The sequence below is a fragment of the Thermobia domestica genome, chromosome 6 (assembly GCF_964235325.1).
Source record: "Thermobia domestica chromosome 6, izTheDome1.hap1.1, whole genome shotgun sequence".
Classification (NCBI taxonomy): Eukaryota; Metazoa; Arthropoda; class Insecta; order Zygentoma; family Lepismatidae; genus Thermobia; species Thermobia domestica.
Genome location: NC_137459.1, coordinates 274,694,487 through 274,722,288, shown reverse-complemented (window position 1 = coordinate 274,722,288; position 27,802 = coordinate 274,694,487). Strand labels below are relative to the sequence as shown.

Below are 27,802 nucleotides of genomic sequence, written 5' to 3'. Positions count from 1 at the left end.
CTGAAAAAATCAAATTCCAGATTTCAGGGAAAGATTTACACTTTTCATGGATATGTTTTTTACTTTTGGATATGTTTACACAACACTTACATATCCAGACCGAATGTTAAGTTTTCAGAAGATTGTCCAAGGAAATGTTTCAAATTCTCTTCTTTCCGCCAAAAGTAAATGTTATTTACTGGAGAATGAAAACAAACAAACAAATGTTTGCTCGGAAAGGACTAACGATTTTATTTATATTTCATAAATCGATAATTAACAATCCTTTAAATTGCATAACCCACTTTTCATACTTACATTTGTGGAATATGAATAGAAACGACTAAGGCATTTTTTTACGTATTGCGTAAATAAATGTTTCTTGAAGAGCCGTACAGTGTGGTGGTGTGTCATTTCTCTGATTTTTTTTTTTTTTTTTTTTTAATTATGAAGTCCATTTTTTTTAAATGACAGACGATATTGTTCATATTTAGTCAATGAACACCTTATTAAAAATCCCATAATATATCATTCATTTTCCGTGATAAAACCGGAAAAGTAGTTTTACTGGCTCTATTTTATTTCATAAATAAATATTTTATTAATATATTACGTAACTTATTTTATCTCAGAACATTTCAGAAAGGTGGGTTCGCTAACTGTGCGCGTGTGTTTTATTCTAGCGAATTTCTCAAAAATGCTTCTAACAATTTTCTTGATATTTTGTGATGAAAATAAAAATAAATGTAAGTGTAAAATTATTCCTTAAAAATATTTCTTGTAGTACACCAAAAATATAATTGAGCCTCTGCTTGTTGTATTTATGAATGAATAAAATGTACTATGAATTCAGCGTGAAACTATCTTTAAAATAGAAAAGTGAAATGAGAAACTTAGTTTTCTAAGTATGTGGAAAATGATGCTAACGTAAAAGAAGTGAAGCTAATTTTAAATATTTCCTACAAAACAAATTTGATTGTGTTCTGTTGAAATTGTGGAAACCCTCGCCGTTGCGTGTTTTCCTGCGAGACGATGAGGGAATGCGATTTTATAAAAGAGCACGAAACGTTAGTTGATATTTCTTAGGGGTGGGAAAGAAGCTTGTATGAAGAACTGCTTTTTGGGAGAAATATAATTAACTGCGTGAGATCTCTGAATTGAAGGCACGAATAAATAGATCGTAGATCAAAAATTTTAATGCATTCGTAATGCACTCGCCAGTATAGATAAAGTGCTTAGTAAACTGAATTGATATAGTCGAACACATGTGTTCAACTCTATAGCTCGAGAGAGGATGGCCTTTTACATTTGAGCTTAAATCTCCATAAGCACATTCAAACGTGTATTGTTTATTTAAAGTCGTGTTTTTCAATACTGGATGTGATTGATCATTGGACGTGCTTTAATAAGTGGAACTAAAAAATTCAAGTAAAATAATTCACCGTAGAATTTATAACCGTCGTTACAGAAATTTTTGTCTTGGTGTGGAGGAGAACTACTCAATTTACGTACATCTCTTAAAATTATTTGCCAACTGAATTTTTCTTACACTATATTTTCCGTACGTGCGATTTCAATGAATATTGAAAACAATTGTCCGAATGTGGATCACCGATTTCAGTTGTGATAAGTATTTTGTTATTTAGGGAGCGGACAGGATAACATAGTGGTTAATTCATCGACACAGTAAGCTGAAGATCTGCGTTTGATTTTTTTTTATTTTTATTTATTTTTAAAACTTTTTTTTACGCTTTTTGAATTTCTATTTAGCTGATATTTCTTTAAAGAAATAGATTTTGTAACTTGACTAAAAATATTGTTTTTGCTAAGCCCTTTTGAAGTGTTAACGAATGAAACTCTTTTTTCACCTCAGTTATTTCATTTCCTCAATCATGACGCTTATTGAATGAACAATTTTGAAACAGATTAATTGGAATGCATGATTTCGTTGTTGTAAGGAAGTGACATAATTTTAGAATTGATATAACTCAGAAGATGGTACGGATTGTTCGTAGCTTTCAGGTCATACATATTACAGTTACGAACACGCTTTTTTTATCACTTTAGAACATTTTGGAAAATACCATAACGTCTGTTCATCAACGTTTGGATTCCCTATATTCATAAACCAGTAGAGCAGAATAATGAAATTAAAGTAACAAATGATTTATTAGAATTAAAAATCGTAGTAGGTAGTAAAAAGAGATAGTTGTTTCTATGTGATTAATACTAAAGAAAATAAACCAGTAATAATAATAATAATAATAATAATTGTAGATCTTGATATCGAGTATCCTATAAGTCCAACATCTTAGTGTTTACAATATCGAAAAGATCTCATGTGTGTTTGTAAAATTAATTCTTCTGTCAGTAAATCAGAATCATTGTAATGGAGGCATCAATTGGGGATGCTCCTTGAAAACAAAAAGCTCGGATTGAACAGTTTGGGACACCCTGCTTTTTTCCTCCTTACAACTAATGATAATGTTCAAAAGCTTTATGCTTGTTTTCGTGAAATAGGGAATACATTTACTTTTGAAATTTCAGCTGCCACTACTACTACTACAAGTAGGCCGAGTCCACCTTGGCTTATAACTTCACAACCAAGTGTTTGGAGCACATCTAAAGCACCTACTTTAAGGCCAGCGCCAAAATTTCCTAGTACTTCAGAAACTGCCACCACTACGTCAACAACTACAACCACGAGGCCTACAACATCGTCTGCTCCAACAACAATCAAGGTGGTTCCAGCACATCCAAGTGGAGTGGACAGAAAAGGAGAAGTGCCAGAGGTAACCGAGGAGCCACCAGAAGTTGTTATTTCTGAAGTCACAACTACTCCATCCACTAGCACCACCACAAGAAAGTCCACAAAGAGAACCTCAACAGGTAAGAATCAATGCTTTTTTCCATTATGCGAAGATTTGATGAAAGAAAATTAATTATTCGTATGTACGGTGTTCAGCTATTGCTTTTATGGTATTCAGAAAAAAAGAAACAATTCTCTTAAAGATGGTCGTCAGCTTTGTCATCACTTTTTTTTTTCAAAACATTACAGCAATTAAGAAAAGAAAGATAATTTGACAATTTATCTGCCTAATTTTCTAGTATTTACAAAAGACTATTTAGTAAAGTAATAATTCCATGTTTTTTTAGGTGGTCCTTTGTTCGTGCTCAGTTTCATATTTAAGCCAATGACGAGAGGATCGATTGAAATACTTATTCTTTGACAGTATCAAACATATCGACAACAAACTATCTCGCAAAGTCGTATTTTGTACATACTAAATAATTACGCGGATAAAATTTATTATTATAACTTACTCTTATTATTCTTACTATTATTATTATTCTACAATATTTTGGGGGGGGGGGATGGAAAAGGAGGCTGGACTGGCACACATTTTTTTTACTGTATCAAGATTTGCAAAAAACAAAGATTAATATTGAAATTTCTCTCTCTAATTTCGTACTAACTGCAAAAATGTACTCAGTAATGTAATCAGCTTTTCAGATCAGTGGCGTACGTAAGAGGTGTTTTCGGGGTTTCGAACCTCCATTTGAGCAATGTATTATGCAAAAATAGATATTCATTATATATATACAAACACCTGAAATTATATGCACTTGAGACCTTGAACCCCCTCCCCACGACGAAATTACACGTACGTTACTGTTTTAGATGACCTGCGTTTTTACCCAGTTCGCCGTGTGAACCTACAATGTCATAATTGATTTGACAGTGGAAAACGTGTCGACAATACAGGCTGCTGTACTAGCTACTATTTTCTAAATACTATGTAATTTACGTAGATTGTAAATATGCATTGAGATCTACAACGCTTAAAAAAGTGAAAAAAATAGGCGCTGGACCGAAGACCATTCTTTTTATTAAGCAACAACGATACTAACTATTGTACAGACCCCATTTCCAAGGAATTTGTGACATTATTTTGCATCTATGAAGTATGATCTCCTTTTAAAGAAGCGCGAATTATAGAAAACGTTAAGTTATCGCCAAACTAAGTTTTATGTCACGCAATTATCAGAATTTGCACACTGCACATAGAAGTTCACACTAACTAGAATATACTTGTTTGTAATATTAATAAACAGTGTAGTACTTCTTATTTCTTACCGTTCGAGAGAGATGGAGTTACCGGCGCAGTAACAAATTAACTAAACATTTGTTTTACACATTGTTCATTTCATGCACTCTTTCTGCCCCTTTATGTATGGAATTGGCCTGTAATTTCCTAAATTGTTAGTAACTCGTTTTTGCAAAGATAATTAATTTTAAGGAATTTTGAAGGTGATAATAACACAAGCTTAGGAACTTCGGCAAACTTTCGGCCAGGGTGGATTCATTCAGAAATTAAGTATATTTTTTCTTATTATTTCATTCAAATTATCTTGTTAGACGAATTCCAAGCGAATCTAATTAAAACATTGAGGGGTACTTAACAGCTAAATTCATCATTGGGCCAAATATATTCATTTGTTAAGTACGTGTACATTTATTTTGTAACATTTACTTGGTATTCACTATCACAATGGTTAATGAAAGAAGTTTTCGTCTGTAAAGCGTATGGTTATAAATTTGATTCAGATTCACTAATATAGCCTTAGTGATACGTTTTATATAGGAAACCAGTTTGCAGTTACGTTATTGTTTCACCAATTATGTGATCGTTGGTCATTTCAGTGCTCAATTGTCATATTAACGTAGAGAACAGGCTTGTCACGAGCGTCGTAACAGTTCATTCATAAAACACTAATAGTTGTATTTCTGCCTTTATTTATTTATTTATTTATTTATTTATTTTGCTAGATTACAATTTAGAATCAGTTTTGGGTATTTAACAACGATGTCTTAAACAGATTAAATTACTAATTTTAGTCGGCTGGGCAGAACTTGCATTGTTAACTAAAGTTCTAAAGTATAATTTTTGAAAGTCTTGCTCAGAAACCTCACGGAATAGCACAACTTGTAAGTAAAAATGTGTTTATTTACATCAACTTTTTTCTGGTGTAGTTAAACTGTTTACTAAGGAACAGTCTTTTCTTGTAATATTTAATTACAGTAACTTGTCTAGTTTATCTTTCTTATATGTTTTAATATGAAAGTAAGAGAGTTTAAATCTTTTAAACGTAATTAAGTATATATATATATGTACTATCCTATTACGATAGCTCGTAATTAGACACCTTGTTTGAAGGAATCTAATAAGATTGTTTTATGTTTAAGTTATTACAGTAAACTATTTTGCACTTAAAGTAAATTGAGTAAACTTTTACAGTTAAATAAATAAGGAATTAAATAAATACCTTAATTAATTCCTGCCGTTTATTGCTAGTATTTTAATGTAGAATGTAACTGTGTGGAGGGGGGACTTACTAGAGGAATTGGTACGACTGGAGAATTTTTGTCCGCATTTTTCTTAATTCAACGTTAAAATATTATTCTGGATTCTCTTCCTTTTTAACTTGATATATGTGCATTCTCCGAAACTTTTTTTTTTTTTTTTTTTCAAATTAACGCCCTGGAGACATAATTTACTTTTCGGTTAAATTGTATTTCTGTTTAGTATTATATTGAAATCCCAAATTATTGTAAAAATAATAATTTGTTCCCTGAAGTTGTAATTGTGATATAAATATTAACTTCCTCTGTATGAAATAGTAAAATTCTTTTCTTTTCAGTTTCAAGCACATCTGTGTTCGAGTACGTACCGTCTCCCAGTATAACCTGGTTCCAAGATGAATTTGTCCAGTTTTGTGCTCCCGCATCAGCTAGAAACTTATATTGGAACTGGACTCAAATCGGAGAATTATCTGTGCAACCGTGTCCAGGTGGAGCCACAGGACTTGCGAGGTGGCGGTGTGGTGTTTCTGACACAGACAGTTCCAAAGCTGCATGGATACCTAGTACTCCTGACTTAAGTGAATGTCGATCAGTGTGGCTTACGAGCCTAGAGTCAAGGGTAGAAGAAGGTGATTCAATCATCAGTATTGCGAATGATCTATCTCAAGTTACGAACAGTAAAATTTTATATGGTGGTGATATGATGACTACAACAAAAATTATCAAAAAAATGGCTCAGAAAATGAGTGTAGATATACAAACGTTTCCTGATCAAAGACAAAGAGAAGCGATAGTGACTGAACTTCTTCAGTATGTAGTGAGAACTGGTAGTAATCTTCTTGACAATCCACAACATCCATCCTGGAGGGATTTAAGTTATAGAGAACAAATGCGAGTGGCTACGTCGTTGTTAATTGGGTTGGAAGAAAACGCATTTCTTCTTGCTGACACCGTTGTCAGAGAAAAGACAGTGAATCAAACTGTAAAAAATATATGTAAGTACTCCAAAGATAGGAAATTAATTTGGGTTCATAGCTTTGTATTAATACGTAATTGTATTTAAAATATCATTTGTATTTATAAGTGTTCATAGTCAATGTAATTTATCTGTAACATTGCACTAGCATTCTTTCCATAATTTAGACATTTTAAAATGGAACATTGCGTTTGCTGTTCTACATAAATGTTAATTACAAATCATATAACGTACAACTAAAGTTTTAAAGAAGTACTTGTAACAGTTTGTGAAGTAACTATAATGTGTCAGCCTTGTAATCATCGTTACATTTCGAGATACGTTTGGACCCGTTGTCAATTTCATCCTACCATTGCTTGGTATTCACAAATGCTCCTTGCAGAGGTCTCATTCATTAACTTCTCCATTATCTTTCTATTACAGAAGGTTTTGCGCACAGGAGTCGTAACAGTTTTTTTTTTTAAATTTTTTTTAAGACCCGCATTTTAAATTTATATTTTAATACTTTTCGCATGAGAAAAATAATGGTGGTGTTTTCTCATTATGTTTACTTGTGTTTATATTGTACGAATTAGCAAGCAATAGTACAGAGTACATTATGATAGAAGGAACTCAATGTACTTGTAATAATAGTAGTACTTGAATTTTTTTGGGAATGTTTTCGAAAATTTATATATTTGTTTATTTTAGATTAGTCACTGTTTCGAACGTTAAACTTAGTCATTACACTTAATTTTTGGTGGCATTGTACAGATTTCAAGTTTAGTTTATGGGAAATTAGAGTGGGGAAAACCATATGAGAGTAGGGTGGTTGTTACATCAGATATAATATTTCTTAGGTTTGCCCCTTTTATGTATCAGTTAGCACAAACCGGTTTATAGGTGTGATTATATCGTTTGGATCTATAACCTTTCACAGACGTTTCAAATTACAAGTTACATTATTTTAACCTTTCAGGTAAGGAATACTCAAGATTCCTTCCTTATTGTGATGAGGTGCAACTATTTCCCAGGGATGCTGCATTAATTATACTGGATTTGGGAGCTGTAACATGAAATAATGCTGTTTGAATATCTTTTTCAAGCGAAAAAAAAATCGAAGCATTTTTTCAAACTCGACTGCGTTCGTTAATGATGTTAAGAAGCGGTTTCCGTTGGAAGGTGTGCTAGTGCATGAACCAGACAGGAAGTTGAAACTAACAGAAGACACTGAAGAATATTAGGGATGATGTGGCATGTCCAGTTAATTTTTCACGAAACAGTATATTTGATGACTCAATTATTAATATGAACACTGTTATTTTGGAATGAAATGCATTATAACGATCTATAAGCGAATGAATCTAAGAATCACTTTTACAATTGAACAAAGAATTGCATGCCTATGTATAAGGTAAATAGAGTAACAAAATAAAGCGCCACTTCAGAATTATTCTGTTTAAAGAATAAAAATGCAATAATTTACGTACATACATTTACTTGATCAGTTGCAGACTGTCAAACCAAAAATGTCCATCAAACTAATGGGAAACATACAGTGTAATAATAAGCATTGCCACCAAGAGAGTTACTATTAAAAGCTGCTATTATAGGATACTACGTATAAGAAAAAGAGAACAGTATAGTTTATGAAATATATTAATTTCAGACGAAGTCTCCAACTAAATTAAAAATGTCAATCATAGTGCGGAATATGTACTGTAATAGAATAAACATTGCCACCAAGACAGTTACTTTTGAAAGCTGCTATTATAAGTTACTACATATAAGAAATGAAAACAGTTTACTTTGTCAATATATTAATTTCAGATAAGTCTCGAACGATTTTAGTGCTAAAATATCTGAATATACATATTTTTTTTTTCCTTTATTAAACTTAGCAAGATCAAGTTAATTTAATAGATTGCGCCCCCCATTTCCACCATTATTAGCATCATGAGATATCGGGTCAGTATACCTCACTAATGTTGACTACAATTGGTTTATAGACGAAAGGCGTGTTCCAGATTATAACACTAACTACTAGGTTTCTATGAGGCAATATAACAATGTCTTAAAATCATAAGAAGGAGACCTCTAAAGGGAGAATATGACAGCAATGCCAAGCAGTGGTGTAACAGAATTCTAAATGTGTATTAACTTCTATTTATTTTCATTGTAGTGAAACAGATTTGTCACTGAACTAAAATTTGTTCTAAATTTTTAGATAGAAAGTCAGTTACGAACAAAATACAACATTTGTAAGTAGAAATAATTATCTTTTTAAAAGTTTAAACACATTATGTATACGATTCTGTGTATGAACGTAACAGCTTTGCATTTTTTATCAGGACGTAGGAAGAAAAGAGAAGAAATATAATTAAATAAATAAATAACGCTTAAAACTGATAGTAATAAAAAATGACTTTTTGTATGTTTAATGAAGTTTATAGATCTGTTACGTGGTTCTGTATGAAGTTCTTGGGAGAAAGTTAAAACAAAAACAAAAGAAAAGTCTAAAATCATAATGGAAAACAGTTGAATGAAAATATTATATTTTATTTAGTGAGGTAATAAAAATCCAGCTTAGGATCAAATATGAAAAATTGGTGGAATGGGGGTGATGCAGGCAGTTTTTTTTCTTCTTCAAAATAATTATTATATCTATGCAGTCAATTTGGCATGGAACTGATGTTTACATACGAAAGAACTTTTTGAACGTATAAATTCGAGAATTATTAAGTCAAATATATATATATATATATATATATAAAAAAATCGAGTTTCAAAAACACATATCAATAGTGAATTAAAACAAGAAATCAACATATTTGATTGATACAGTAATAAAGGCACAAATATTTAATGATTTTTGAGTTATATATTTGGAGATTTATGAATTTGATATCCTATAAGGATTGTATAATATATCAATACTTTTCGAAGATATCCATATCGATTACAAGCGTATGAATGTTAGTAAGTTTAAATATCCCAGTTTTCAAATCATTGAAAGAGGATGGGTTGTTATACAGTTTTTAGGTTACGAAATAGATTCTCCATTTGATTATGTTTTAACTACATAAGTGCTCCATAAAACAATATATTTCCTTAATATCCTGAAGTAATACGTAGTATATTGAAGAATTAATACGGAAGAATTAGACAAATGATTACAATCTCCATAGTAAGCAATTGAAAGTATATAAAGGCATTTTTAGTATATGAAGTGGCGCAGAGAATAAATGAAGATATCTATGTATCAAATTTTAAGGCAAATGATTTTGTCCGATATCCAAAAATGTCTTACATAGAAATGGACTGAGAAAGAAATCACATAAATGGATGTAAAGAAAAGAGCATATATTTTAAAGAGAAACATGAAGAAAGTTTAAATATTGAAAGTAAAAAATAAAATAAAATACATAACTATATTTCTGTTTCGAAGACAAATAATAACCGACTTTAAGAGGAAAAAAAATCAGATAGTTTTACCTCAAAATATAATTTTAAAAATGTTTTAGTTCCGCTCAAGTAAAATAAATAAAATGAAACGGTGGTGGTAATTTAATGAATATATGAAATGATAGCAGCTCAGTTATTAGCTAAGTATCAAACAAAGTATTAGTATTAAATGGCAAATACCAAAATCGTGAAATGAGTGGTTCTTTATTATTTATTAACGAATTAAGTACAAAAAAGAAGAAAAAAAGAAAGCGATTATCACAGTAACAAATAGCCAAGTTATTGTTTTATTCAGGAAGAAAAAGTAGAAAATATTATACATTAGAAGCATCAGTTATTTTAATCTAAATTACTATCAAAGAAAAAGTGGCGACAAGGGTAATATTCTTGGTTTAATAAAACACTACGTAAACTTAATAGCAAAGAAAGCAGGTTACACATTAAGGGAAAATAAATAAGTAAATAACCAAATAATAAATATTAAATTACATATGGAACGATTGCTGTTAGCAAATATGTTACAGAATATGGATGAAATGTTAAAAGATGTATTTATTATCTTAGAAATGGAGCAAAGTAATTTCCAATCCTACTGTAGGACTTCTGATATCAAAAGATGAAGAAAGATTAGACTATTGAAATGAAGAAAAGAAAGAACATAAGGAACATCTAATACAAACAAGTACAAACAATATGAGAAAATAGATAAAGATATATGTATATACTAAAAAACAAGAATCCTACCATCTGTATAAAATAACTGTACCATATGCATATATAAGTACAGTTAAAAATATAATTTCAGAATTATTCAAGGAATGTGCTAACTTACTGTTCCAAAAGTAATGCAAAATTTGTGATATGAAACTTCAAAATGAAACATGACACACATAACATGATTCAGAAATCGGAAGGAGAAAAAATAGAACAATGAAAGTTTAAATCACATAAATGGATGTGAAAAGAAAGAACATATATTTTAAAGAGACATGAAGAAAGTTTAAACGTTGGAAGTAAAGAAAGAAATACACAAAATTATATTTCTATTTCGAAGACAAATAATAATAATAATAATAATAATAATAAAAATAAAATCATATTTATAATTTATGAATATCTTTAAAGCGAGATTAAATAAGTGTATGTGGACGGTTCGTTTCTTACACAGAGAGAAATGTCTGCATCACACATTGTATTGAAGCAATGGGATTAGATATATTAACTATTGAAAAATGAACTAAAACATGTTAATTGGAAACCAAAATGTTTATGTCCATCTAAATTCAAAACTTTCTCCCAACTCTTCTTAAAGTTGTAAGTAAGGTGAATATTTGTTCTATCCAAGTTCGATAGAATACAATGTAAATTAGACATATTTCAAATTAATTATATCTCCTTTAACAGTATTGTCAGTGCGTGTGCTGGGAACAAGAAGTGTTGGTTTGGAGCAATTCCCATCTCCAGCCGCTTGGGAACAGTGGACTGCAAGTCGTGATTGGCTTCAGCTGCCTAGAGGAGCATTGCTTGAGAATAGCGAAGGAGGGTTAGTGCGTCTTGTTTTCGTGGCCTTTAATCGACTTGAAGAAATTCTTCAACCACCTCCACCCCATTTAAGTGAAGACGATGTAGCGGGGATGTATGTTGGAGATAATGGAGAAGGGAACGGGCCACGTTCTGCTCGCAATACAACTCGAATATTAAACAGCAAGGTGATCTCTGCTTCGTTGGGAAAAGGACGACATATCCAGTTATCAGAACCTGTTCGGATATCCCTTCGTCACCTACGTACGGAAAATGTTAGCAATCCGGCATGTGTTTTCTGGGATTACACAATGAGGTATGCTATAACTACCACTGTTCTTAAAATTTGTTTCATATTGTGTTTCTTTTATTGCTTCTATCTTTTCCTTAAAATAGTGAAAATATCAAATTGAATGTAGAACGTAAGGGGATAGGATGAACAGACAATTTGAAAATTAGGATAACAGATAGAAACAAAGTAACCTTAGGTACATTACACATATATTTATAGATCAGAATTAATACAACATTTCGTACGAAATAAGATGCCGACTTACAATAGTGTCAAGCATCCATATATTTGAGAGAGGCAAAATTCCATTATAAAACTGTTATTTTAGCCAATATAACGTTGAAATGAGTTGTAAGTTTATCTACGGGATGTCGTTTACTAGTTTATCCTTTATTTAAAGCTGATATTGTAAAGTATTGCATTAAGTAATTACTTTTTGTGCATTTAATATTTTACAACAGAAGTTCTAGATCTTTCTTTATCAAACGATATAGAACAATTTCCTACATACAGTATGGTACCATGCTCAGAAATTTTAATAATCTCATTTAATTCAAGTTCTGATTCCTAAATAAATTTGCACTTCTAACCTTTCGTTTCTTCCCTGTAGCTTTGTTCGCGGTAGATAGAATTAGAAGTAAAGAAAATAAAAACATCAAGAAAATCTCTATATTAAAATAGTAGTCCTGATTGACTCACTGATTGATCAACGCCCAGGCTAAACTACTTAAGCTAAAAAAAAACTTGAAATTTATACAGTGCATAGGATTTGTGATGTAACGTACCATTAAGGAAAGATTTTTGGAAATTCGATGGGTTAGAGGGGGGAATGGCTGTTTTCTTTCAGCTTTTTCCCCCTTCTAGGGGAAATATCAAAAGAACATTGAAACACATTTGTAATTATTTTAAATGGGAAGTCCATATACGAAATTTCATGTCTCTTCCCTTCCAAGATATATATATATATATATATATATATATACAGTGAAACCTCTCTAAAGCGGACAGCCGTGGGGAATCAAAAATTGTCCGCTATAGAGAGGTGTCCGCCTTAAAGAGGTTTCAATATTTTCTTATGTAAATTAGTAAATAAGGTAATATGCAATTAGGAAAAAAAATATTTTTGCATGAATCATGTATTCACGAATATTACCGAAATGTTACTGTACGCGCATTATCCTTCGCCATCCCATACTTTATGTTCTAGGCACAACATGCAAATAACATGTTATAGTTCTCTGCACTTTACATTTATCACTACTTACTAGGTTTTCAGTATGTCGCTTTAATTTGTGGGTTAATTGCACTACATTAGTGTCTCTTTTTTGAGACAATATGCATACCAGCAGGCAAAAAATAATGAACATTTCTGCTTGGTTAGAGATTCCAGCGGGAAAGTAGAATAATGTGTCATCCCAAAATTCGGGCAACTGCCAATCACTTTTGTGTCTAAAACAGCTTGGGTGGGAGTGGGATGTAAACAAAAAATCATGAGAGTGTTGTTAAACAGAGAAGCTTTGTCTGGGTTACTGATCAGACAGTTGAGGAGGCAAAATGTTGTCAGAATACTTCTTTGGTGACACATGTATGAATTACTAAAGATGTACTTTTACAGTACTTTTCAACTTGTTTCTAGAGAAAGTGTCCGTAGTACGGAGGTAAATAATACCTATAAAAGACAGAAAAGACTGTCCGTGTCCATACTAGAGAGTGTCCGCTTTAGAGAGGTTTGACAATATGTTTTTTCCTATTACAGTGTTTGGGGATCACAAAATATGTCCGTTACAGGAGGTGTCCGTTAGTAGAGGTTTCACTATATATATATATATATATATATATATATATATATATATATATATATATATATATATATATATATATATATACTGATTAACGCTTCGGCTAAACCGCTTAAACTAGAAAGTTAAAATTTTGACAGCGCATAGGATTTGTGACGTAAGGAACCCCTAAGGACAGATTTTCAGATATTCGACAGAAAATGGGGGAAATGGAGGTGACAGTTATTATAGTAGAATATCCATATCTCCGAATTTCTGAAAAGTAGAGACATGAAATTTGATATGTGAACTTCCCATTTAAAATAATTAGACATGTGTTTCACCGTGTTTTGATGTTTACCCTAGAAGGCAGCAAAAACAGGTGGTAATTGAAAAGGGTGGGGTTACAGTCGTTATAACAGGATTACCAAATCTCGAAATCCTTTAAGGTTAGAGACATGAAATTCAGTTTTTAGACTTTCCTTTAAAATAATTAAAGACGTGTTTCAGTGTTTTTTGATATTTCCCCTCCAAGGGAAGAAAAAAGGCGGGTAAAAACAAAGAGCAAGGATTGCATTTGTTAAAATAAGATGTTCATATCCTGAGATCTGTTAAGGTTAGAGACCTGAAATTTGATATTTTGATTTTTCACTTAAAATAACTAAAGGACTCTATCAACGTTTTGTGAAATTTCCCCTACAAGGGAAGAAAAAAGACGGGTATGAAAAAAGGAGTAACGTTGCAGTTGTTAAAGTAAGATGACCATATCTCGAAATTCCTTAGATTACAGATATATTAGGAATAGTAGAGGTGCGAGACCTAGACCGAGCAAATGCGGGTGTTTGGGGGCTAAGTCAAGAGCTAGCCGAAGGCTAGTTAAATATAAAGGAATGGACTCACCAGAGAAGAGCAATGAAATTACACCTTGTCATATCTGTTGCTACTATTACTCGTCAAGTGGCGATGCGGCTCATGGTGAGTCGACTTTCTCATATTTAGTTTATTTTACTCCTATTTTATCCTCCGTAAACAAGAGAGCTGAAAGGCTGAAAGTATAAATACTATTCAGGAATGAAAACTTGAAGTGAAATAATTTCCTGTTGCTTCTGTTGAGTTCGTCAATTTTACGGTGTAATGGTACTTTCTTTTAGTTTCGTTTTCTTTTTTTCTTTTTCCGCAACTTTTCAATGGTACTTCCGCAACACGTTTTATAGAGATTGGTGGTGAGTGTTTCAAATTACCTAGGTATACGCCCGTAGCCAAACTCCCTCTATAAAAAATGTTGCGTGAGTACTTTAGGATTCTGAAACATGTATTTTTGGATAGTGCACATATTAGTTCCTAAGCGAAGTCTTGACCCGACTATGGTAGGTCCCTTAGTTTTGGAGCTATGGACCTTCATTTTTTTTTTTTTCATTCATTTCATGCTTCGGTAGTCTATAACTCCGAAAGGAAGCATTTGTGCACCCAGGTTGGTCTATACTTTTCCTCTTATCTTGGTGTTAGGAATGACCTTCCGAACTTATCGGTGCTGTTTTGAAACACCCTGTATATTCTTACACTTTTTTCTCAGAAACGGCACATTCAACGTTGTTCGTATTTCATCAATGTATGTATTATTAACGACCATACGATATAGTGTAATCTTTGTTTTTTAAATGGTGTAATGTGACCTTTTTTTAGTTTCGGATCTGGCTGTAAAGACGTTTTCGGCATTTTATGAGTATATGTTTTATTACCAATCCTAAAAGATGCGTGACTCATTTCTTTGTCAAGGGCCCAGAAAGAGTGTTTACTGATGGGCTGAGTTATCGTCTGACAAAGTTTTCAGAAATCTATTATCAATTTCGTTCGTGTTTCAACTACAGTGTAGGATGGTTCATGATTTAATTAAGGAAATAGGAGCGATTTATCTTACGGTTTTATTTAAAAACTAAATCAATCTTCTTAGTGAATATCCTACCGGACGTCAATCTTTGCTCAGAAAGGAAAAAAGTAATAAATAAATAAATAAGTACATTATCGAAAAAGAGAGGATGTGTGATTCCACTTCAACAGAAAGATGAAACTCATATTCGTAGTGCCCTTCCGTAACCTAGTATACTTCTTGAGAACGGTTAAGATCAGTAAATGCCACTTCAAAATTGAAGTAGCCCAAGGTGCGGAGGAGTATAGCAGGTTTTTGTCCTCAGCAAATCCTTCTAGCAACACCAAATATTCTTAGGATTTTACACGTTAATGCAAATAGCTAAAATAAATTCTTGAATTGCTAGAAGAAAGTCAATTATTACAAATTCAGGTAGCTCCAGACCCAAAGAATTTATATTCTGAAATAGCTTTCTAGTCAGGGCAACAAAAATTGTGATTTCAGAATACAGAGCATATAGTTTAGAAGAGCGGAATATGAAAGTACTAAACCAGTGCACAGTGTATGAGGAGGAGCAAAAACCTGGCTAAAACCTATAATTGGTTATAACAATGTGCAAAATGCTTTTAAAGTCCCGAAAATGTGAGACTTGTATATTTATAGTACTAAGAATTAACGAACACGTTTATCGTTCGGTTGCACTAACCTTACCTGCAGTAAAGAGTTAGTAGGAAATGTTTGTAAACACTGATAAAGTACTGCGTATTCGTATGTAATTCGTCAGTACGCTCACATACAAGTCTTCATTACACTCACACACACAAATGAAAGCGAGAGTTGATTTTGTCAACCACATCTGTACGTCAGTCATCACTGTCACTGTCAATATCGCTGAATACAGATGGGATACCTTCATTATTTTGGCTGCTGGACGCCTCGTTGGCTCCTTCCCCTCCTCCCTCCGATGTCTTCAATAGCAGTCGTCCTTCGTGTGACAAACAACGTCTTCTCTTCCTGGTAGCCACGTGCCTAATACTCGAAAGAAAGAGATCAAAAGTAATCAGAAGCATATGCAGCATATCCTGATTCGTTATAGTGCGAGAAAATTTGCACGAATGATCTTTCAGAAATGTTCGTAAGTCTTTATTCCGTGCTTCTTGTGCCTCTTCAGAAAGCTGACCTGTTGGTAAAATGGCATTCTGTATCACAGCCGATCATGAACAAGTATTTTGTGGACACTAGCAGGCATATAGAACCAACTGTAAAAATTAACAAAGAGTTTGGCTGTCTCCAATGCATAACTGTCAAAAGCCTTGGGATCAACATCAAGTTCAGAGTTGATTACATATAGCATCACCAAAAGACGTGTAATCAGTTGTTCAGAAATACCCGTTATTTGCGAAGATTGGTGTGGGTCCGCAAAAAACCTCCTAGTAGTGTTCCCATAATTGCTTGTTCCAGTACCTCCTGCTTTGGGTCTCTCAACATTAAGGCCTACTTTTTTTTTTTTTTCTAAACTGCTTCTGAATCTCGTGTATTCCTGATTCCAGTAGTTCCTTCTGCTACTTTCGAACTCACCATGTCTTGAAATTGAGTCTACACGCAATATGGAAAAGACGCTCAAAAAATCGTATGTACGCATGTAACGCTGACAATACAAAGCGAAATGTGGATGTGTCTACGTCTTTCGTAGAAGCCCTCTGTAGATCGTTCATTTCTTTGGGACACGCTTTGCAAATATAATACACTTAAAGAGATTTGTTATTCGAGAGTGCATTACACACTTTTCCATCGACCATAGTGAAAATGAGCTGGTGATGCACAGTAAATTGGGTTCCATTGACGTTTACAGTTGATGGGTGAAGATTTTGAATCTGCTGTTCGATGCACTGGACTTCACGTATTGTCACATCTTTCATTTCCTTGCAAAATCCAAATTTTATAGGGCAGCAGGATCTCGTTAATGATGTTTGAGGATTCTGCCACACTACGATTTCCTTGCGTACAACGAGCCGAATTGGCACGAATTACGTAAGCAGCAGGTCTTCAAAATATAGTGTCATGTCCTGTTGAAATTTCTACTTGTATACATTGTGACCTGTACTTCCATCACAATCCCATTTAGATATTAAGGTCAAGGAGTTAGCTTTCTCGCTGGGAACACAGCTTACCTTGCAGTCGTTAGCCATCAGAAGACGTTCAACTTTTATGTCCAATAAAACCTGTGATTTTATTTCTGCACTAACATCTGAAACAGTAATAGTCTCATTTGACGAGTAACAATCTTTCTTAGCCTCGATTAATAGGTGATAGCTTGGATAAATGTTTGCGTTGCGTGTTTCGGCACTAAGATGTAGACAGTTGTATTGGCTTCGGTTAACTTAGCATCGAGAAACAATGCAGGTGACTCTTTGGTTTACGGTTTGGGTGAAATGCTCTGGTCCTTTGCGCTCATAAACGCTTGTCTCATCTTACGAGCTCTAGTCGGAGTTGTTTCTGTCACCTCACGAAGTACTTTTGCTGCATCTTCTCATGCCCTAAGACTCATTTTGGCAGCAAAAACCATTCCGATGTACTTGCAGACGTGCGTAAGTCTTCCGTTTTCCTCCATTTGGTTCTGTCACTAGATTCTCTGAAATTCTTCGATGGACGACCTCCAGGATTTGATCGACCTTTCATCTGTCTCTGAACTGCAAACGTCAGGTCTCCATCACCCATTCTGTATCTGTGTTCATAAAGATGTTATGATTTCTGCCACTCTTATACAGTTTTTGGTACTGACAGCAAAACCTGGAAACAATTTGTCGAATGTCTTCACTAATTTGGGTTGGGTGATCACCAAGGTCCAATTGTGTCTAAACCCAGCTCTGGACATGCTTTGTTTGCTTCCTCTGACAATGTCTTTTAGTTTCTCTCATTCTTTTTCATAAAGCTCGCAAATAAAAAGCAAGATTTATTAATTTCTCATTTCACATGATCACAAAGAAACATGTATTTCACGAATTCGCACATATTCGTATCTAAACTTCCTTGAAAACAATTCATCATGGATTATTCTTTCATTCCATTTCAACCACTCTGCTGGGGAACGCTGGGCACTACTCTAAACTTCTGCAGCTTTGTGGACCTTCTGTTAAAACAAATTATATTCTGTAACATTAACATATTTTGTTTGAGGAAACGTTCATATGGAAGATATTGCATAGCCACTTTGGGCAGTTGCAGTGCTTGAGATTTATGTTGGATCCATATACAACAAATGTTTCTTGTAACAACATATTCTTAGGTAACAAGCCATGAACTTGAATAACAAATACTTCGTTTGGTAACTTTTTTACAGACATGTTCATAATGGATAACTTCCACCTTTTCTAATTCACATATTACATATTACTCGTATTCATTGTTTGTATATAGTAAACTACAGATATTTCGAACCCATACACTAAACCAGTGTCCTTCTAACTCAGGTTTCAAAAATTGGGTTTTGGCAGCTTTTTGCTTATCCTGAACCACTGTGCAGTGGTTCCGCTTAGTGGTTTTCATACTTGTCCTATGACATCAACACCAGTGTTGTAGGGTGAGGCATAGATTTCTCTGAGCTTGTTGAAATACATGATTTCCTCGGAAGTAAATTAAGTTTAAAGTAATGAAATTTAAAAATTAAATTAGTGTGCGTTTCACTTTCATTGAGTTGTAGCTATTTTCTGTAATTTATTGATCATCATCATCATCATCTTCTTCTTCTTCTTCTTCTTCTTCTTCTTCTTATTATTATTATTATTATTATTATTATTATTATTATTATTATTATTATTATTATTATTATTTCAAAAATATTTGTAACCTGGTAATACTTTACCTTACCTCATTTTCTGTTCGACTGAGAAGCTGAGCTTAATTTGTGAAGCATGATTTATGTAATATGTATGTATTATGAAGTCTACTTACAAGAAAAGAAATGTTGAGATCTTTTGTAATCTAACGTCAAAACCTTTAACGTTGTATTCATTTTCGTTAATACTTCATAATGTTTTATAATACTTTGTGAAAGAGCTGTTTTAATTAGTTGTGATATTTGAGTAAATAAACGATTATCTAGCACCAGATGTATCTCTGAATTGCGTTTATTTTACTATACATTCTGTTTCTTTCTTTGCAGTGCGTGGTCAGAAGAAGGATGTCGTGTAGAGTCTACAAATAAAACTCACACAATGTGTGAATGTGATCACCTAACAAATTTTGCAGTGTTGATGGATGTGCATAGTTCTTTTCCGTCACCACCACATCAAATGGCATTACAAATTATTACTTACGTGGGGTGTATCATCTCTATAATTTGTCTTGTATTAGCCATTATCACATTCCAGTTATTCAGAGGACTTAAGGTAAGTTATTGTAATTGAATGTTCAGGCTACCTTCAAGTATGTGAAAACAAATGCTCCGATAAAAGTTCAGTAGTATGTCACTTCGTCATTCGTAATGGTGGATGCTATTAATCAATTTATTTTCAAAATTTCAAAGAATCATACAAATATCATTATGTTTACCGTTAACAATCACAGTGGAAAATAATGTAATTAACATATTACACGGCAAGGATTAAGTCATTTAAAAATTGACTTATTTAAGGATCTTATATTTCTGTTGTGCGTTTTACTTAACATATGCTTCGTTCGCCCAAAATAAAAACAAAAAATCTCAATGATTCACGATCATTACAGATTCAAGTATAATCCTTTGCTTTCTTCGTATCGTTCTCCGTTAATATATATATATATATATATATATATATATAGGATGTTACAAAAATGAGTCACTTTATTTTGGGAACAGATTCCTCACATCAAAAGAAGAAGGAAAAAAGTTCATATGGACCTATACTCAAAAGTGGATAGTTTCGGAGTTATAGTGTGCCCAAAACCTAAAATAATTGAACATAAAACGTTCATAGCTCCACTACTATGGGACCTATCGTAGTCGGGTCAAGACATCACTGAGGAACTGGTATGTGAACTATCCAAATATCCATGTTTAAGAATGCTCCAGTACTTGCACACCAATTTTTAGAGAGGTAGGTGAAGAGTGATCAAGCACTCCCAAACATCCTCTCCAAAAACAATTGTGCAAGTACTGGAGGTTCTGAAAGGTGGATATTTGGGTAGTTCACATACTAGTTCCTCAGTGATGTCTTGACTCGACTACGATCGGTCCTTTAGTAGTGGAACTATGGACCTTTAAAGTTCGTTTTTCTACTCTTTCGCCAGCTTATAACTACAAACCTGTGCACCTCCGACCACAGGTCCATATGAACTTTTTTTTTTTTTATTTTGATGTGGGGAATCTATTCCCAAAATATTGCGACAAATTGTTGTAACACCCTATATATATGTGTGTATATAATTTATTTCCGATTATTAGTGAATGAATCAGGGATACATGAATATATTACCAAATTATCAGTTACTAATGTCTTTTGGTTAATTATATGATTGTGTGATCTAACGTTTTTGATATACATTGTTGATTCTAATCTTTTTGTTTTGTTTTCCAGTCTGATCGTACAACTATCCACAAAAACCTTTGCGTGTGTTTGCTAGTTGCAGAAGTCTTATTTTTAGCTGGGATAGGGCAGACCGATAAACCTATAGTGTGTGGAATAGTTGCAGGATTGTTACACTTCTTCTTCCTTTGTGCTTTTGCTTGGATGTTCCTAGAAGGTAAAGTGATAAAGATACTCTTCTGTTTATTTCATAATATTTGCGGAATCTGACACTTTTGATCTAAGGATATATATACTTAAGTTTTCATAACGGTACTTTTTCTTCTTGAAGATGTATCTCTGTGTATTGGAAAAGTAAATTAATGTTAAGAATTTTATACTTACAGTGTGATTACTTAAATTATGAAATACATGTTAATCATGTACCAAAATTTTGTATTTAAGAGAAAAAGTTATAAATTAGAAATAGGTGTTTTCAAATTGTTTCTAGTAATTAGAAACAGTAAGTCTATTCAGCGATAAATACAACATTCATATCATAAAAATATCTGAAGTTAATTCATTAGAAACTATACCAGTAAATGGTTTATTCCATGATAAAATGTCTATTCCTAATCTTGCTGTCGTTAATGGAGAAATTAATTCGTACTACTTCTTCTAAAACCTTTTCCAAGTTAGCTGGGGTGTTCTTTACGTATCGCTGACTTCCACCTTTGTCTTGTGTCATATCCGCTGAGACACAACTCTGTGCCATATCTTCCTTCACACAATTAATCCACTTCTTTCGTCGGCCTCGCGCCCGTTTGTCATTCAATCTTCCACCCTCTGAGCTATATGTTCCAAAGATATTCTTACGTATATTTCCATTAGCATGCTAAGTGAAAATATTGCATCCATTATCGACCGCCCACGCGTGAAACCAAATTGGCTTTGTTTTTCCTCTTCCCATAATCTTGCTTTTATCACTCTCTCAGAGCTTCTTTGCATGACTTATGAGTTTTATTCCTTTATAGTTAGCACATTCTAGCATATCTACTTTGTTTTTAAACACCAGTACAACATAGCTGCTTCTCCATTCTTTTGGTATTTTTCCAAATTCCAATATCCTATTAAAAAGTCGAGTAAACCACTACACACTCCTTCCTTCCTTAAACATTTCCGCGATTTGATAGGGATATTATCTGGTCCTAGGGCATTGCCACTTTTCATTGCATTTTCCACTTCCACTGTAGCCACAGGTCAAACAAGTCCCTGATTCATGGGTAGACTTTCACAAGCTTCCCTCTGGTTTTCTTCATTGAAAAGTTTCTGGAAATACTCGTTCCAGCGCTTCTTTATATTTGTTTCTCATTTATCAAAACTTTGCAATTTTTATCCATAAATTGTTTAGATAGTAGTGTGTTAGTGTATGTTTATCTGACATTTTAGTTTCAATGCAATTTATATTTTAACAAATAATACAGTATTCATTTATTTATATTTTCAGGCTTTCAGCTTTACGTAATGCTGATAGAAGTATTTGAAGCTGAGAAGTCACGAATTCGTTGGTACTATATATTTGCATATGGCGCACCTCTAATTATTGTGGCTGTGTCATGTGTGGTGGATCCCTTCAGCTATGGCACTGAACGTTATTGTTGGCTGAGGGCCGATAATTTCTTTATATTTAGCTTCGTGGGACCAGTCATTGCTGTGATACTTGTAAGTAGCAAGTAATACAATCCATTAAGTTTGATTATAGTTACTAAGCTAATGGTTGGCTGAGCAAAGTCCTTGCTTAAATAAACAAATTCGTATTTTCGTTTTGATTGAGGTGTCATAAATTTATAGGCTATTTCTTTATTATAATTGGTGCTTCATGAACTTCAAATACCAATACCAAAATGTATACAACAGTATGGATTATTGATAGCAAAATTTTCTAACTGGTAGAGCTGGAATGTTTCTACCACATCGATTCTAAAAGCAGAAATTAAAATGCATATGTAAATACAATGATATATTCCGTTCGGCTTGTGCTATTACAGTAATTGTTTACAACATGCAACGTGATACTTTTTTCTTTATCTTTTTCTAAATCTGCTAATTAGAGTTGAATCCTTTGTGGTCTACAGCATACAGTAGTTATTAAAGGTCTGTTGAAAGATTTTAAGATGTAGCTATGAAAAGATAAATTAAGATTGTTCTTTTTGGATGAAATGAGAATTATTCTAGTTTTTAAAGTTCTTTGCAGTATATTTTCCTAAAACTGTGTTGGTGACTCATTTATGTTTGTGCTTCTCACGTTCTTTAATCGTTTCTTTCTCTCTCTCTCGTTTATGTATTTATTACTATTTTTCAGATTTATAATTATTATTTTAAATCGAACTGAATCAATACTGGACATTAATTGTCGTAGATGAATGTGCAGAAACTGTTTATATAGAGAGGAAGAAAATAAGAAGTATACTCCGAATAATGACAACTTTCATATTTTGATAGGAGGATCATTTTATTTTCTCACACTGAATTAAACTTTATTTAACGTGTGTTGTGTGTAGTATTTGTTGATGGTGGTTTCATTTTAAGGTCCTAAGCATTCTCCTTCTAGGTAATTTTGCCTTTTATTGCATCTAACCCAGAAATCATTTGCGCCAAAGGCAAATGTGGTTATGGAAAACCATCATAATGTGTTTCGTTTATTTGTAATTAATTTTAAATTAAATAAAATTATATTATTCATTGAAATTTACCATGAAGTAAATTATCACTATTTTTCCGATTCTGTACTTGACATCAGGAAGTTAAATTAGGCTACCAGTAAACCAGAACAGCAAACTTTCATTAAGTTCCTCTGATGAATGTGTTATTTACATGTAGCGCTCATATGTAACAAATATTAGTAACATATATCTATATGGACTAATGATTGCTGTTTCTTGTTTTCTTTCTTTTATAGGCTAATCTAGTCTTCTTAAGCATGGCAATTTACATGATGTGTCGCCATGCAAATGCATCAGTTTCGATGAAAAGTAAAGAACATTCGAGACTCGCAAGCGCCAGGTAAGATAAGAGTATACATGCTAATTTGATCCGATTTATTTCTTTCTGAAAATAATATCGAAGATAGTCTTTCTTGTAGATATAACGAACTAGAGTTATTTAACCCAATACTAGAGTTTTGTATTCATTTCACTTACTTTATGATTCTGGTGGAAGTTCCAGTTCTAAACTACAATGTGGTTTGTGCTTTCCGTGATTCGTAAGACGAAGCCTGAAATATTAATGTTTTCAAAATATTTATTTCGGTCGTAGACGTTTTATGTGTTCAAAGAAGAAATTAAACGATTTCAAAATTCTCAGATGTAACATCTTTTGTAAGACATATATTCAGATGGATCACATTTCTTGAGACATGTGCGTGTAACTAGGACATATAAAACCAACCGAAATATGTTGGTTAGTGGGAGAAAATATTCTTACATACAAGCAAGCCACCTTTGCTTAATGCAGTGGTTCCCAGCCTGGGAGGCATGAAGAGCGAGCAAGGAGAGCGCAAGCTCTGACAAATAAAGTGTGAAATTATGAACGAAACACTACATTTTAGCTTTAAAAACTTCAAAATGCTACATATTCGACATTTTGTTTTTCCTATTTTTATTCAGCATTTCTACTTTATTAAAATTATGCAAGTTAAACTTTTCTCAAAATTATGAAAAATGAGTGAGAAATGCTATTTCAGTGTATAAGATGCAGTTCAAAAAAATACCAAGTAAGGGCAAAGATAAAGCTCAGTATGATGGTTGAAATTGATTTCCCTTCACAAGTTTCTCGATATTCGGTGATAAGTTTGACAAAGCACACCTGAGATCACTCTCTACTTCCAAACAATTACGATTTTATTGTGGATTCACAGAGATAATTTGTCGAGAACTGAACAAGAACTTTTAAGCCTACTTTTGCTGCTTTTGGGTAAACAGGCAGGAAACAAACACAAAATTCTTCCAAAGACTGACTGAAACAGTTCTTTGGCACGTGAATCGCACTTCAGTTCAGTTACTTCCTCTTGAATTTCATGTGGAAGTAAACCCACATTAATGGTGAAAGATGTTCTTGATAATTTGCACTGCCAGTCTTCTTCACACAAATCAGGAAAATATCGCTGGAATTCATCATAGATTGGGTCTAGGTATGAGTTGATCTTGTTTCTTCACATAGTTAAATCATACTCTTTATTGTAAAGAAGTTAATTTAATCGAAGAAAAGATGAAAAGTTGGGCGTGGAAGCATCTAAACGGCGTTTCCATAGTAGGATCTTTTTCATGAAAGCTCTTATCGCGAGATAAATCCTTAAGTTTTACGTCCCGCGGTTATGCCGGTTAGGCTAAAGGAGACTGTGATGATGAGAAATGGATGAAATGGTGGAATGAAGAAAGTGGGAAGAAACGGGAGAACCCCGAGAAAACTCACAAGCACGGTGTTTGGCCACCGCGAAGTCCACACGGCGCGGGGATCGAACCAGGGTCCCCTATCGCGCCATAAGAAGTTAGTGTGTTCGTGTTTTTACCTTGGAGTTTGAGATCGAGATTATTTAACATTTCAGAAAAGTCAGCAAGATATAAAAGAGAAAATACAAATATGTCATCAGTAAAAGAAGTATAAAATTCCTTGTTTCCTACACTTAGGAATAATATTTCGACGTTTGACTTAAGCTCGTAGAGCCTACTTAACAATATTACCTTTCGACAACCAACAAAATTTGGTAAGGAATGGTAAAGTTTTATGTTCAGCATTGAGCTCATCACACAAAGTTTCATAGAGACGAATATTCAGAACACTTCACTTTAAAAAATGACAACATTAATAGCCTGCTTCAGGTTTTCTGGTAAAGTTTTTGCAGCTAAGGTTTGCCTTTGAATTAAGCAGTGAGAACTAATAATTGTAGGATTTCTGTCCTTTGCCAGCTTTATAAATTCAGACCGCGAACCGAACATTGCTGGAGCTCCATCAGTACATATTCCTACAACTCTGTCCCAAAACAAATCATTTTCAACAAAAAAATTACTGATAGCAGAAAAAAAACATTAGAACCTTTGGATGATGTCGCCAATTATTTTGAAAGCAATATTTCTTCCATTAACCTCTTACGAACCGACAGTACACTATTAAATGATAACACTGAGATATGTCCGAGGAATCACCATATTGCGGGGCGAACAATGGGGATTTTTTTTAACCTTTTTAACTACCTGATCTTTTAAATCCAAGGCCATTTCATTAATTCTACGTTTCACAGTATTATCTGAAAGCGATATTTTGTTACTTTTTTCTGGCTTTCTTCCCTAAGTGCATTTGGTTGCCTTAAGTAGGCAAGGTTTGATAAGAGTCTCACCAATAGTATGAAGTGTATTATCTTTTTCTATTAGAAAACAAAGTTCATATGATGCTTCCACTATCTTCTCATTTTTAACGTGAAAGGTTTCAGAGGAATCTAACTTCATACGTTTCAGTGAATTTCTTTTCACACACACACACACACACACAAGTCTTTGAGGGCTGGATATATTGTTGACAAATGTCGTTCCAGTCGGACGAGGTGGAGACCATCATTGCTAAGGACAGCATTGCACACAACACACTGTAGTAGTTGAATATCGTCTTTTTTCAATCAACGTAAAACGATATGTGATGTAATCTTCACTATACAATCGTCTCTTTGAACTGGAAGCTGTCATTTTACTTCACACACACACTGACATAAACGAAAAATTACCAAGTTAATACAACATTCACAACACCACAAAATAAACTTTTCAGATCAGAACAACGACCTGAAAAGTTAATGAAGCGAACAATAGCTTGTAAATGGTTTCTACTGCAAATGTAGAGTGTCTGTTATATTTATTGTTCAGAAGCACAACAGCGACACTGTTGAAACAAGAAAGAGCCCGTTATCAGTTGATTACTGATCAGCTTCAAACTAAGTAATGTATTCTTTTCGTATATCAATTGTTACCAAATGTGCCGAAAACAAATACTAAATACTGTTCTGCTCTCTTTCGACATTACTCGCAACTCTTCGTTTTTAAAGCTGTTTGTTAATAATTACTTTTTTAAGTTGTCGAAAAGGTGGTCGTTGTGCTTGAAAATAAAATTAAAAAAACATAAAATAAATAAAAATAAAAAAAATAAAAATAAAATAATGAAAGTGACATCTAAACAATTCATAACTGATTTACAACGAGCCAAAAATGTGTTCTAAATTACGATTTTTCTTATGGTTATTTAACTCATAAATCTTATAAATGTTGTAAACAAAGAAGCGTTAAATGAAGTATCGTATCGTACAAACGCCGTGGTTTCATAAAGACCAAAATATTATTATTATTATTATTATTATTATTATTATTATTATTATTATTATTATTATTATTATTATTATTGAAGATTTGAATATTCAAAGCTGTATCTCAAGTCGCAGAAAGGGTGGGGGCGTGAAGTATGCAAAGTTTATGAAGGGGTTGTCAGATAAACAAGGTTGGGATCCACTGATTTAGTGTGTCGCAATTTCTCACATTAAACTTCTGATTTCAAATAATTGAATCAGTGGCTGGAATTTCTCATTGTTCAAAGTGTGGCGTTTCTTTCTACATGTTTTCATTTTAATGATATATTACAACCAATCCATTCCAGCGTAAGCATTAAATGTTGAAATGAAAGGCTACAAAAATAAATAAATAAACAAATACAGTTTAAAACTATTATATAATACCTTTCTTTTCATGTTTGACCAGTAGAAAAAAATACTCCATTTGAACATAATTTTACCACTAGAAAATAACTTTCTTCTTCTGCTGACAGTGCTAGTGACTTCGTATAATGGGAACCAAATTTCAATGGTTCTGTTGTTTTAGAAAATACTGAGCGATGAAATAAAAATTTATCATGTAGCATATTCAGTCGAAATTGAGCTGGTCGGCGATGTTCATAATAGTATGTTGTAAATATTAAGTGCTAATCAGCTCTGATCTCACGTTTTGATTTTTCTTAGTGTATTGTAGAAATGAAAAAAAAAAAAAAAAGTATAAGAAAATTCA

At 33.0% G+C, this 27,802-nt stretch overlaps 1 protein-coding gene across 6 annotated transcripts in view; it reads left to right on the top strand.

Annotated features, from left to right (window-relative positions):
- Cirl (Calcium-independent receptor for alpha-latrotoxin) overlaps positions 1–27,802 on the top strand; it is a 205,599-nt gene that overhangs the window by 156,365 nt on the left and 21,432 nt on the right. For all 6 annotated transcript variants that reach the window (XM_081762842.1, XM_081762843.1, XM_081762846.1 and 3 more), the window contains exons 5-11: positions 2,527–2,868; positions 5,683–6,339; positions 11,169–11,601; positions 19,385–19,610; positions 20,778–20,943; positions 22,213–22,427; positions 23,665–23,768. In XM_081762842.1, the coding sequence (XP_081618968.1) occupies positions 2,527–2,868; positions 5,683–6,339; positions 11,169–11,601; positions 19,385–19,610; positions 20,778–20,943; positions 22,213–22,427; positions 23,665–23,768 (2,143 nt within the window). The remainder of the gene's footprint in view (positions 1–2,526; positions 2,869–5,682; positions 6,340–11,168; positions 11,602–19,384; positions 19,611–20,777; positions 20,944–22,212; positions 22,428–23,664; positions 23,769–27,802) is intronic.